This window comes from Patiria miniata, unplaced genomic scaffold (assembly GCF_015706575.1).
Source record: "Patiria miniata isolate m_02_andy unplaced genomic scaffold, ASM1570657v1 HiC_scaffold_5, whole genome shotgun sequence".
NCBI lineage: Eukaryota > Metazoa > Echinodermata > Asteroidea > Valvatida > Asterinidae > Patiria > Patiria miniata.
In genome coordinates, this window is record NW_024037072.1 from 13,867,941 (window position 1) to 13,881,984 (window position 14,044).

General features: G+C 36.7%; 1 protein-coding gene across 11 annotated transcripts in view; it reads right to left on the reverse strand.

Moving 5' to 3' along the window:
* Window positions 1–4,919: 4,919 nt before the first annotated feature.
* Window positions 4,920–14,044, reverse strand: part of LOC119742007 — a 33,221-nt gene continuing 24,096 nt past the window's right edge. For 3 of the 11 annotated variants that reach the window (XM_038218005.1, XM_038218006.1, XM_038218003.1), the window contains exons 13-16: window positions 13,413–13,523; window positions 9,059–9,190; window positions 8,221–8,466; window positions 4,920–5,880 (exon numbers count right to left, since the gene is read on the reverse strand). In XM_038218005.1, the coding sequence (XP_038073933.1) occupies window positions 5,810–5,880; window positions 8,221–8,466; window positions 9,059–9,190; window positions 13,413–13,523 (560 nt within the window). In that variant the 3' untranslated portion in view covers window positions 4,920–5,809. Of the gene's footprint in view, window positions 5,881–8,220; window positions 8,467–9,058; window positions 9,191–10,028; window positions 10,104–10,987; window positions 11,084–11,383; window positions 11,450–13,412; window positions 13,524–14,044 lie in introns of all 11 variants that reach the window. The other 8 variants (XM_038218008.1, XM_038218004.1, XM_038218011.1 and 5 more) reach the window with 8 other exon arrangements.

Consider the following 14,044-nt stretch of genomic DNA (forward strand, 5'->3'; position numbering starts at 1 on the left):
GTATCCTTCATTAGATTTTGAACACTTTTGTTGCTTCAAACGAACAAAATGCACAAATTACAAATGATGGGACTGTAGCTTTAAGGGGGTACTTGCGCATGCAGTCTATACCAAGCATTGGTACTCTGAAAAGCCCTTTGTGCTTGTTTTAATGACATAAGGAATGCTTGTCTAGTTGATGGTGAACCATGTAATCATGCTGTTATTGTTCTTTCCAACAAGTAAGGGCCGGTGTGGTATGAAATTCTGACCCTTAGTACGAAAAGTGGACTCATTAATTAAACAGTGACATGTGGAGGGTTAGAATCTATAGGTAAAGGAGACCGGAGTTTATATATGACACCGTTTCATACTCTGTATAAATGCCAGCATGTGCATGTTCATACAAGGCTAAATTTGGCTCGTCCTGCGTTAGGCCTGCACAGAAACGTCAACAGAAAAAGTTGTTTTTCCCAGTGAAAGTTTAATATCGAAGCCACCCAAACCATTCTTTGCCAAATTGTTCGGTGTGGAATTCTGAACATAATAAATATAAAAAAAAAAAAATCTCACATTTGCCAAAAATATAAATGTCTCAGGTTTCTTGGAAGACAAATTATTTCAAAGGGGCAAGAATTAAGAGTCATTTTACCAACAGCTTTATTATGGAGGTGCTTTGCTTGCTGCTTAAACCTTTCAGCCATTACATGTGTGTAATGTTATTTTTATGAATGAAATCAACGAAGTAATTTGAGAAAGTTCCTGGGAAATGAAGTGGGCTCATATATTATGATTCAAATTAATTAAATTTTACATTTTCAAACCCAAATAAGGAATCTGCACATTTTGTAGTTTCATTTGCATATTGATAATTTCTCACGTTTAGCTACCCGTGTAATTATTTTTACGTCAATTTAGTGACATCTGACCCACTTACCGAGACAGTTGAGATTTCAGCACGACTTAAACATTAAAATCCATAATTTGTGATGTTTGTATGCTGCTGTAAAATATTGTATGCGATTATTTTTTGCCACATAAAATTCAGTTATCACTGATCAAAATCCTTATTTTGTATAAAATGAATGTTTTACTACAGATATTATTATTCAGAAATTTTAATGTTATTGTAAAGTCGATTGTATTTTTTTTTGACACAAAAGGTAATTAATTAAAAAACAAGGTTCAATTTTAGCATCATATATACAGCTTTTATTGTCGTCCATTATTAGAATAATGACACTCATATTTACCCACAAATTATGCAAAACAACTGATACAGAAATATTAAACTTACATTAAAATATACGAGTACTTCTTTCATTGTACATGCATAATAGCAAGTCAATTAAAAAAATATTTACAATTTACAGTGTATTGAAAGAATGTTCGTTCTTGGTATAAATTGACAAGCCTTTACAAGGGTACAAATAAAAAATCTCTTTTTTTGCATTTTATAAAAACAAGTCATTAGTCACTTTATCTTTAAATAGGCAATCTTTGTTTGGCATACCAAACCTACAAAAGTTGTTAACCAGCTCACGTCGGATGATGTGTATACAAGCAAAGGTTTTGCGGTATTCGACATATTTCTTTGCCGAATATCGTTATAAACATGCAACAAGTGAGGCCAGAAATATGTGTGAGTGACCCGCTCGCAGCAAGCGAGGCCGGAAATATCAGGGTGTGCTACCCGCAGATGATGGCCTGAACCCATTTGGCACCGGCGTGGAGGTCTAAATAATTCTGGCACGAACTAATCAAGGACCAAAATTATTAGGAAGACTTTGAATTGGGAGAAACTTTTAAACTCTTTTGTTGCACTTTTGTACTTGGGCTTAAAATTGTTATGTATGGTTTGGACAAATATCTAAGAATATGTAAAAAAAAAAAAAAATTGTAACTATTGGCTACCATTTTTCTTGAAAGTTTACATATTTCTTTGCCAAATATTGATAATACCATTAAGTTTTTCCCATCATGTCCATGCGAAAACAATAACAGTAAATGGTGCAGAATCTAGTCTTGATGTCCATGAGTCTTGTTCCTTCTATTCGGTGAACTTTATGTCCAAAAACAAACCAACCAAACACATTGCTACAAAAGGTAAAAAAGTGAAATTTGATCCTTATTTTTCCTGACAATCCAGACTTTCCAAAATGCAATGTCTAGTTCCCTGCATTGTAAATTTAAAGGGCAAGCAACGTCATGTAGTTTTCAAGTTACGTCGTGCAACAGGTTACAATATGTGGGTTGCACCAAAAACTGACATATCTAATTGTTTGACATCATAAATTGACGTACCTTGTGTATTCAATCCATAGTATGTCACTTCATGGTTTATCTGATATTTCTCAGTTTGTGATGCCCCCCAAAAATTGATGTACATTCTTTTAATATAATGTCATGAAAATGCATTTGAAGTCAAAGCAAAAACCCACAGGTTAGACGATTTGGTCATTTCATTGAGTGACATTGGACTGGTGAAAAGGGATGGCAAGACACTGTCCAATATGAAGTCAAGTCCAGGAACAAGACCACTGCTCCCCCCCCAAAAAAATCAATGGACATTTCAACTAAAAAGGACATCATTATGAACAAATAGGAAATGGATTCATTTTGAACTGGAGTTTCATACGATCTGTCAAAAAAATCTTGCATACATAGTGAAAAACTGTGTGGACCCACTAATGTGATAACTATGAGATAACTTTGCAAACAAATCTGCAGTGTCAAGAACAAAACAGTGATCGAGTGAGTGGCAAAATAGTGTACTGTACAGGCATGCAACTTTTCTTTTTTGCCACACTTATGCCATTAAAAATTGAAAAACACTATAAAATCTTCTAAAGCTTGTAATGTCCTCCATTTTGGGGGTTACATGCCTGATGTAACACTGAACACTCAACATTATTTAATGCAATATGCACCAGTATTCTGAAGCAAAGACTATAGGCTGTAACCAATCAATGTCAAAAAAAATATTGAACTGAATAAAGAATGGTATAAAGTTTATGGAAAAGTTATTCAGTTTTCTTTGTTTCTTTGTCATGTGAGCGAGGAATGTTGTGAAAGCCGTTGTTGCCATTTGATGCGTATATTTTCATTAAGGGAAAATACATGCAGCAGGAATGTTGATTTTGTAATTAGTTTTACAAAGTGGATTCCGTGTCCAAATTTGAATTTTGCCCAGTGGTCGGAGACGATGCGGCAAAACTTGCCAAAACTGAAATGACGTGGCCAATTTTGTGGAGAAATTAAGCAGAAATATCAATCAGCAAATGTTTGTGGTTAGCAAAAGTCAACTGAGTACCAGTCACAATTAATATACATTGCATGACTGTTTGGTTGGTAACCCCATTCTTGCTAAGCACATAATTTGTTTGGTATGTCCAAATCAGGCAGAATTGCCCAGAGCTATGAATGGAGAAATAGCCGCAAAATGACATGGGGAATTTTCAACAATATTGAGATTTTTTTTTAAATTTGTGATGCTACTAATGCTTAAAATGTTCTGTAAAAGTTTGAAACTGAAATTTCATTGACAGAGTAATTTTAAAAACACTTTTAGACAGGCATGTCATTTCACAAAATGACACTTTGCTCAAGTTTTTGTTCTAAAATGGTTCAAAATTCGCTTGACATTTCGGACAGTCCGATTTCAAAATTTAAAAACTTCGCTTTAGAATGTCAAATAAAAAAAAAAAGCGGTGTTTTGAAGTGGAAGGTCTATATTAAGTGCCTTATTTTGACATACCACGTCACATTTCTTCAGTCAGTCGGTGAGTTTCAGCGGCTCCAAGCAATTGATCACTGGTGTTTAAAGACTAGTTTTCCAATTCGTAAAAAAATTAAAAACTGAAGTCAGGTGGTTTCGAACAATTTACTTCATTAATTTCCCAAGTATTTTTACAGCAGTTTTCATGTAAAATACTAGTAGTCCACTTGTTTCATTTTAAAATACTTGCAGGTCATTACCTTTTTGCAATCTATACATTCAATTTTATCACTTTTCTCTAAAAATAAAATCTTATGAAAAATCTGCAAAATATTTACTGCTTAGCGCCAGATAATCACACCCCAATGTACAAAAAAGACACTGCAAAATGCATCAACAATCCATTACAAACTATCAACAAGTGGCTTAAAATATCAAAAATACGCTTTTATGAAAAACAAAATATTGCTATAATGTCGTCTGAGTATAAAGTAGAGTTTCAACAACAGCAAATGGCACATGACGTTAAAATGTACAATCCTCCCCAAAAATTAAAAACCCACAGCTTCAAAAATTCTAGTTTCGTATACTACGACGTCAAATGTACGTGCCGTCTTGAGCTAAACCTGACCAAATAAATACCTTTACTTTTGGTGCTATTTAGTTTCAAGAACATTGTTACATCTTAGAAGTTACAAGTCACTAGAATAATGAGAACCTGCAAAATGCCACGGAATGGGCAGTTTCTAAAATAACCAACAATTGTACTTTTTATAGTCATGTTCGTTTTACATGCTATAAGAGTAAACCTGTGTACAATTAAGTACGTTAAATATTAACCTCATAACAATTTGACTGTATATCACACCATGACTTAAGCCAATGCATGTCTCATTCTTGTTACTGAAAAGCGATATACCCGACATGCGTAACCTTAAAGGGAAGATACAACATTTGCAAACATCACAAAACGAACTGATCAAATAATCACGAAATACCTTACTGGATTGTAAGGGAATGACAGTATGAAGCATCCTGTAAAATCGTGGTTCCTGGTGTGCTGTCATTTTCAAGAAAAATGGGATTTTTCCAACGCTGGTCGGCCGACCAGCGTTGGAGAAAACTGGCTTTTTTTCAAAAACTGCTCCTACTTTTTCATAATATTAGTATTCCATGTTTTCTTTGCAATTGATTACACACCTGCGAAGGGGTACAAGCCTGCTAGACTGATTCTCTGACCTTACAATTCCCAAAAGTCTGTAAATCAGTCCATTTCATCTTAAGTGGGGTCAGGGAACCAGACTACAAGAACATGATTGGTTTTCTTGGCTTTTCCAGCGTCTTCAAGCCCAAATCGTGAAACAAGTTATTTTAACAATATTTGCTATAAGTACATACTAATCCTCCAAATCCATTTATTTCTGAAAATTGCAGCAAAAGCAAATGTTGTACATTCCCTTTAAAACAAGAACTGTTTTTTTCCCCAAAAATAATAAATTGTTTAAAAAGCCTCTGAAACCAAAAAACAACCCTTCTGTACTTTGTATTAAATGTTGTTTTGATGTTGAAACAATAATCAAGCACTGTGTCAACATTACCCTTTACCGTACAATCTACCCCACTCAACTTTAATCAATAAGCCCCTATATACAACATGCATGGCCAAGCTACATACAGAAATATACAAACCATTTTCAGCAACTATCAAATTTGCGAAATATACAATGCCCAGATAAGCTAAAAAGAGTTTTGAAACCACTTCAGCTAGTAATATTAATGAGACTAGCTGTTCGAGCGGAATGATTAAAAAAAAACTTGGAAAGACTCCGACATTTCTGAAAGGAATAACGTTAGATTGTGATGAAAGTGACATTGAAAGTGACGACCCTAAATGTGACCGAATCTATTACAGTAAGTCACAATTTGCCAAGTTTAAGTCCAGGTAATATACACAGAGATACCAAATAATAAGGACAAGTGCCTCCTCTCTGCATAGGCAAAATACACCACAATACTGATATCCAAAATCTTATTAGATAAACCTTGCATCTGTCACCATAAAGCCACCTTAGAAAGATTCTTGAAGTCAGATAGGGATGTCTGCTGCTTCATCTACTTTTCGCTGTCGATGCCAAACTTTTTGAAGATCTTGTTGAGTTCAAGGTCCATGGGTCCGCTTTGTCCTGAGATAAAACAATCCAGATCGATAGTTAGAAATGCTGCACGACAATAAACATAAGCAACCAATCACAACATCGTCATAAGTCATTCTAGTTGGTTCTTTTTTTTCTGCAAGACGTAACCAAAACTGTGCAGACCACATCAGACATATTCAAAGACAAAAAATGTTCCTTGGTGATATTTTGTGTAGAAGAACCTTTATCTTAATTTTAGTTTAAAACTTTGTGACCATTATGTAATTCTTTTTTTTTTATGACATAAAAACTAGGTTCTACTGTGACCAGACTTCGGTACTACCCCGCAACTAAATTTGCACACTATGATCAGAAATGCACAAAGACAAAATAACGTGGCGGCAAATTGTTAAATGTAAGCCGTAAGCAGCAAGGTGAATATGAACAGATTTATATAAGTGCTGTTAGCAACCAAGCAAAAAAAAAACAAGCAAAAAAAAAAAAAAAAAAAAAAAAACATGAGCAGGTAAATGTGAGTTATAAATAGGTCATTCCATAAAGTGTGGGTCCATGTTTTTCTTGCATCTGTTACATCTGACATGTTACATTTTTGTAAATTCTCAATGCATTTCATAATGTTTTTCCCCATAAGAGTGAGCAGGTAAAGCTAATTACCTACCCAAACAATGAAAATAGTTTGAAGTCACTTTTAATGATACTTGAGCGGTGAATTAAAAACTTCAAAGGTAACACGGACAGGAAAAATGTCACACTTTGGACCCTAAATTTATAGAATGACCCGAACATTGTCATGCTGACAACACCCACAGAAAGTTGAGGTTTGGCTCGCAGAAGCATTTGATGACATTAAAAAAAACTACCTTCGTGCACGAAAGCTTTTTAAAAAATGCTGAAAAATGTCAAGAGCTGAGAGTAAATACAGGCACAAGGCAAACACACAGACAAACAATGATGGAATATGGCACCTATAATTAACTGGTAAAATGAGTTGGATCCAATGCTTGGTATTGAAACATTGTTATTTTGAACTTTTTTTTCACATTTAAAACACATCATAATTTTTTTCGGAGTATTAACGAGCTGTTTGGTTTGGGAGTCAAATATCTTGATACATGTATCTTGTTTAAGCTAAGGGTGTATCCGGATCAGCTGTCTAGAGCTACAATCCTGGCCAAATCTCGCTGGGCCCCCAACCGCCCCCGTTCAATATTGTCTCTCATTGCAGGGTGTGTGCTCCATCAGCTGGAGAGAACAACATTGACCGGGGGAGCGGGGGAGTGGGTGACCGTGGCAGGCTTAGGAAGTGTCCCAACCATTTTGGCCAGGATAGTAGGTCTTGGTCTGCACTCTGCACCCATTGAAACTACGCAGGGACGCGCTGACAATAGACGTAGCCGTAGCTCTGGAAGCCCGTTTCGGAACACGGCCTTTATAGTCTCTACGCTTTAAGCTGAACTCTTTCCTATAATGTAGAGTAATTCTGGACAGAGCTATAATGGGTAAAAGGATGTCTATATGGGCTCTGTGCACAAGTACCTTGACAGTAAGAAATGAGTTGGGGTAGAGCATTGAAAGGGACATTCAAACGCATTGCTGACGAAATTTAATGCTGATGCAAAGATGCAAAGGGCTGTGCACAGTTAGAATAAATGCAGTCGTGGGTACTTTGCACAACACACGTATGAACCAGTACGCGGTGTGTCCCTCCACAGGAACTCTCAAAACTGGTAACAAACATCTGCTGTTTGCGTACGGCATCCAAAGATTTGAGCAGTTGATAAAATGAAATATACAATTGTCTTTGTCTCACATAGTGCACAATAAGCCAGTTCGATAATTCAACTATGCATGCGTGCAATGATATGGGTGACAGGTCATTCAGGATAATTGAACACTCATTTGAAGGCGCACGAACGCGCATGGAGACGGGCACACGACGCTCGCATGATGCTCGCATGTTAAATACAAGCAGAATTGGCGTCCGCGTAACATCGCGTATCATCACGTCAGCCAGTTTATCCCGAATGACCTTTGACATGGACTTCTTCATCGAGGTACCGAACTGGTTTATTTCAAATTGCTCCAAATTGTCCTGAAAATGTCTTCAGTCTGTCTCAAAATGCTGTACTGACTTAATGAGTCAGGTGATTTCTTTTTTTTTGGAGGGGGGGCGTTTTACCTTCTAGAAAGTGACATTTTGAAAAATGCTGAAATGTCTACAATTTTATGAGTCTATGAGCTTTTTGTCTGATGTATCTATGTGATGAATGGATAGCCGTGTTCTAGCAATGGCAAAAACTGTTTTCTGTGATTTGATACTGGAACATGGGTGACGCCAAATGTGGAAATTGGTTTCAATTGTTTAACCTTCAGCCAGCGTGGGGAAGGATTTCCCTCTAGGCCTGCCTTCCGGACGGATGTAACTGGTGGGGGGTGCCATGGGACTCCCTGACTGAGTCTTGCTTGGTGGCTTAAATACTAAATGCTTTTTGGCTAAGGCGTGGTGGGAAGAGGGTTTGGTTGCTTGGGGCAATGGCTCGTTGCCCGGTTCCGGTTTTGGAAGAAATTTATGTTGGGTCGGGGCTAGATAGCTATCAGTTTCATCCATGATGGCTGGTGGAGGAAACAAAAACAAACAAACGAGCACATCAGATGCTGTCTTTCTGGTTCAGATATTTGCCTCTTTTGGGTACGTACTGGTAAAGAACATTACACTTTGTTTCTTTCAATCATTCGTGATTTCAAATTAGATGAGCACTTGTAAAGACTGTATAATTTCAGATAATACATTTCGGTATCGTTTTTTAAAACTGAAAGATGCATTTTTTGAATTACAGATTTTTTTTTCAAGTGTATACAATTAATGGCTATAACAATTAATGAGTAATAACACTACTGATGGCTGGTATTTAAGATAAGATCGACAAATCTCTGATTGACGTTTTTTTTATCTGAGTGCTGTCGTTAACTTTCAAGTCCCAGTTTCAAATGAAAGAAAAAAGACAACAATTTCTGTTTCAGAATCAGAAAATGTAAAATTTTGGAGCTGGTGGAATTCCAGTCCATCGAAACCCCAACAGAATCGAACCAGGGTCACCAGTAAAGTGCTTTTCCCACGGTAGAGTGAATGTAATGTTTCGGATGAGATTATTGAGTAATTTTTTTGCAAAATATAAAAATTATGATTTGATTGACGAGTAAAGACCTGGTGACATCTTAGATCTGCGTCTGGTCTCCTGTTCGCTTCTCATTTCTGTCGTTGCCACGGGTAACAATGGGCTAGTTTGTTGCCGGGGCAAGACAAACATGTGACCAGTTGGAGTGTTATAAGCATCAGCTGGTAGTAAAAAGCAAAGTCAGACCACAAACATGCAAAACAGAAAACAGTTAATAACGGAAAGGGATTAATTAACAAAAGCAAACTTTTTGCAAACACAAATCATAAACGAACAGAGACAGTAACAAAGCTTGGCTTTTAAAATGGAGTTTTAGTATTAGTGCCACAATGTTTTTGTAAAGATACATTTTGCTAACAAAGGACTTGTCGTAGCACTATGTGAACAGAGTCTTTTCAAAATAAAAGCCAACAAAAGAAAGAGGAAATGAACAAATGTTGGTGAAATTTCCTGAAACCACAGAAGTATAAAGGTGTCACAGAGTTCACAGAGCTGAAATATATTTCACAAAAAGAAATAATAAAGAATCAACAAAAGTACTTAATCATTTTTCTTCTTGCGGTTGGCTTTTGTTTGAATTGCCAAATCCTCACTGAGATAATATTTTCAACAAAGCTGGAAGATTTTAGATAAAAATGAACAATTTTCTGGAAAATTCATGAATGAGGAAGCAACTAATGTTTCAGTGAATGATGGCGTGACATGAAATGATGTAAAACATGCAATGGAAGATCAAATGCACAATTAAATATGCTGCATTAAATATCAAAAAACTGAAACATATGTAATTTGGAATCACATGTACAAAATAAAATATCAAATAAAATTTAAAATTGATGTTTTTAAGCTGCTTCCTTCTGCAACAAAAAGGGTTCAAAAACATAAAGAACAAAAACAATGCCGGGGCACGGTGTTTGGTGAGGTCAGCAAGAGCCAAGATATTTTTTAGGTATAAGAAAGAAATTTGGCCAGCATGCATGTGCAACGTCAATATTTTACCGCTGATCAAGTTGTTTCACTTGAAGCTCTGAGCGCGTGGTTTCTTTCGGAATGTCACAACCTTGTCCGTATTATCTACAACATCAAGAGATTTGGTATTAAAAGGAAGAAGAACACCGTCACTACTCACTAGATGTCAATTGAAATTAGTAAAATAACTGTATGCAAAAGAGGAAATTTCACTGCATTTAGCCAGTTCAGGTCGGATGACGTGTATACATGTCATCGGAACAGATGACGGATAAATACGCACCGAGCAAGACCGGAATATCTGCAGCGACCTGCTTGCAGCGAGCGAGGCCGGAAATATCAGGGTGTACTATCCGCAGATGATGGCCTGAACCCTGGTATCGAGGTTCATGAAAATTGATTGCGCGCCTGGGTCCAGTCAATGTCAAATAATCCCGGCGCAAACTGGTTAAAGACCACATCTTTTGCTAGACAGTCTCAGTGTTTTAGAATTAAAAGGTGTTATAAAAATAATAGGACAAGCTACTTTCTACAAATACAATTCACCTTCTGTTAGAGAGAAAAAAATGGGAAATTATTGAAGTGCCTCAACTGCCCTGCGACTGCGATTAAGCAGCCCTACACCTTACGGGAACAATGTCAAATATGTTATTTTCCCTTTCACCACGCTGTGCAAACTATTAACTACGTGCATTATCATCAAAGTATCTAAACACAACTCAAACAACAAGCTTGCAATTGAGAAAAACACACAGCATAAAATATGAGTCTTGCTGCAAATTGGTGTTCAGTTTTGCCTTATTGAAAAGAAATACTTTTCACTTTGAGTTTAAACTTAAGACATTTTTACGAATTTAATCCCTCTGGTCCTCATTTATACACGAAATCCAGTTTGCTTTGAAAATGGATATTTTTTTTAAACATCGAACTAGTCAGAGCTCATCCCCCCCCCCCCCCAATTTCATTCCATTTGGGGGGTAAGCACTCACTTAAACCTGCAGCTTTGGGATCCGGGAGCATTCGGTTTGCATAGCCGTCTGCAGTTGAAATGCACCGTTGACGCGGCGGGGGTAAGGAGGGTGGTCCTAGATCATCACATAGAGGAAAGAAATCAGGTTAGTTTGACAGATTTTCAGCTTGCCTAAATCCTGGTGCAAAGAGACCAAGTGGCAGTGTACCGACTACGACGTCTACCAGAGGCAGCCTAGAACCTTCAGCGTTTTTCTAGCTGGTACTTTGTAGGCAGCTGGCAACCGTACGAGCACTACGACACTTACGACACAGACAGATACATTGTCTAGGTGAGTTGACTAGCTACTTCTACTTGGACAACACGATTAGCATTCACAGGACAACATTGATGTGCGGGAAGTGGTTCAACTCACGTAAATCAGACGATGGCATATCGGGGACAACAGAAGTTGAAAAACGCTCCACTCGTCTGCGCATAGCTGATGGTTATGTGATAGGGCAGGGTTAAAAATTATATCAATAGTTATTCGGGACTATTTCAATTTTTTTCATTCATGAGAATCTTTACCTATTCAGTCTATCACTGGTTCTCTTCAATAAAGACGAATCTTCTTTTGTTTCTTGACAATTATTTTTCTCTACTGCAATTTCCATTTTTGACGACTTGAAACATTTTTGGCCCTTGTATTTGTCACTCTTGAGTACAAATGAGGGCCTTGATGCATATTCAAATATGCAAATTAGTGTATCAAACTGGCAGAATATGAATATTCATACAGAGAACAAGACAATCGGGTGCTGCCTTTCTTTAGAAACCTGCATCTCCTGAAATAAAAGCTCACGCTATTAGCAACAAAGCTGAGGCCAGTTGTAAATCAAATAAATAAAACATTCAAAAGAAATACAAATGAAGTGAATTGTAAGTTATCGAAGGTGCCAAAGTGTGCTTGAAGGTGCAAACTTATGCACAGAATATCTGTGCAACTATTAGATGCCCAAAAAACAAATGAAAAACAAAAACAATTAGTTTTCATATGAAAATTTACAAGTTAGCTGAAAACAAGGACTGTAATTGGTTAACCAGTCCTGTAATTGGCGTTTTTTTTCTGCTGTTGGATGTGGAAAATAAATAAATAAATTGAAAATGTAAAGAAGCAAAAAAAAAAAATTGGGGGGGGAAATCTGATTTTCAGAGTTAGCAGTAATTACTTTGGATTTTGAAAAGGAACTCCTAAACATCATTCAAATTGTGGTGTCTACTTCCCCTTTCCACTACTTCAGAATTTCAACTGTTCATGAACTACTTAGAATTATCCAAAACCCAAAGTGAGGAGAAAGATGCTTTTGGAGTTGAGTTTTCCTCGTTAAGTTTTCCTCGTTAAGGCTAGGCTGCCAAAATGTGTAGAGAACACAGACACAATACAAACACACTTAACCAGTGTGAGTGAATTACCGCGTGACGACAGTCAGCTGAAAGAAATGAACCAAATATGTTAGGCTCACTTCCTTGTTTGAATAAACGTAACAAAAGGAATTGTGAACAGAAACTTCCTGTGAATTTGTACCAAAATGGTGTCATTTAAAATTGTAAAAAGGAAGTGAAAATCAATATGAAATGTGATGAAAGTAATACAATGATTCATAACAGAAATGAAATGTATGGAAATATACCGGTAAAACAGAAAATTGGTCCCGAGGTTATCAAGATGTGCAAGTGGTCAGTCAGATTTTTTTATCCGTACAGGAATAAAAAAAAAAAACCATTTAAGTAACAGTGGTGATTTTCGGCACAGTTTAAGTAGAATTATACAAACAAAACATGAAGTTAAGAAACAATAGTGATTTACTACAAATTATGAAGTGTTAAGTGACATTATTTATACAAATATTAAGTAAATGAAGTGGAAATGTAGTGAACAAAAATATGTATTGTCAATGTTGAAATGAAATGGATTCGCATGCAGTGGAAACTCATTGGTGCTGTGATGACCACAAACCGACATTGTTGAAAATAGAACAAGTTGGTCGCTAAGAATTGAATTTCTACCCCAAAATAAGCATGAATATCCCCTGTTTTAGAGAAACTTTTTCACTTTGCTGGCCAAAAGGGTTCCTCGAAGTTTAAGAGATAGGAGCGTATGTGTTTGCCTTGAAGTTAGTGATTTGCTAAATTTCCTGACATTCGCACATTTGAGAAAACATATTCCTGTAGAATGTTTGCTTGTCAAATATTTGTCTGTGATAAAGAAGTGAGGCTAGTTATTGGTGCCCCCCCCCCCCTGCTTTTTTGTGTGATAACTTTGAAGTCAAATTAAGGTTGCTAACCCTGGTTTATCAACTAGGAGCAACAAAACTGAGGATCATATGTTTTTCAACAATGTCTGAATGTGATCCAAGATGGCGGCAAGATATCCCATCATGCACTGGGTAGTCTCTACTCACTCTGGTCAGTCTCTTCATTAACTGCGGGGAGTTTGTCTCGGCCGACGTTAATATACATCGACCGATTGTGATTGGGCACCACATACTGTGAGGGATTAGACGAACTAGTAGCTGTACGGAGAAAATATAACCAATCCCGGCATGGGCTATAACAGAATTGCCGAATTTTACAAAAAACTTAGAAAACTTAATGTACTTCTGATAAAAAAACATGGAAATGGTAGTTAGATTGCCTACGATCTAAATAAAAAATAAAAGTTGGGATAACATAGAGTGCTATCAATGAAATTTTAGCTTTTCTTCAAAGGAAAGTGTTTGGGAGTGAGAAGAGAGATTATTAAAAACCACAAGGATTTTGGTCAATTGACCCTATGCCGGGTATTTTACAAACAACACAGAACTATATTTGCGTTTGGATTTAATTATGGAAAATAAGGTACTAGGATTCTAATTAACAGGTCGGAATCGTCTCGTTACGTTTCTGCCTTCACCAACATGATTTCATAAACACTGTACACTCAGTGTTGTTGGCGAAATCGTGAGAACATAATCACAAGCTAACATGGGTTGGCATCGAACCCATAACCTTCTGCTTACAAGTAGGTTCTGGGTTCGAGTCCCACCGAGTGAGC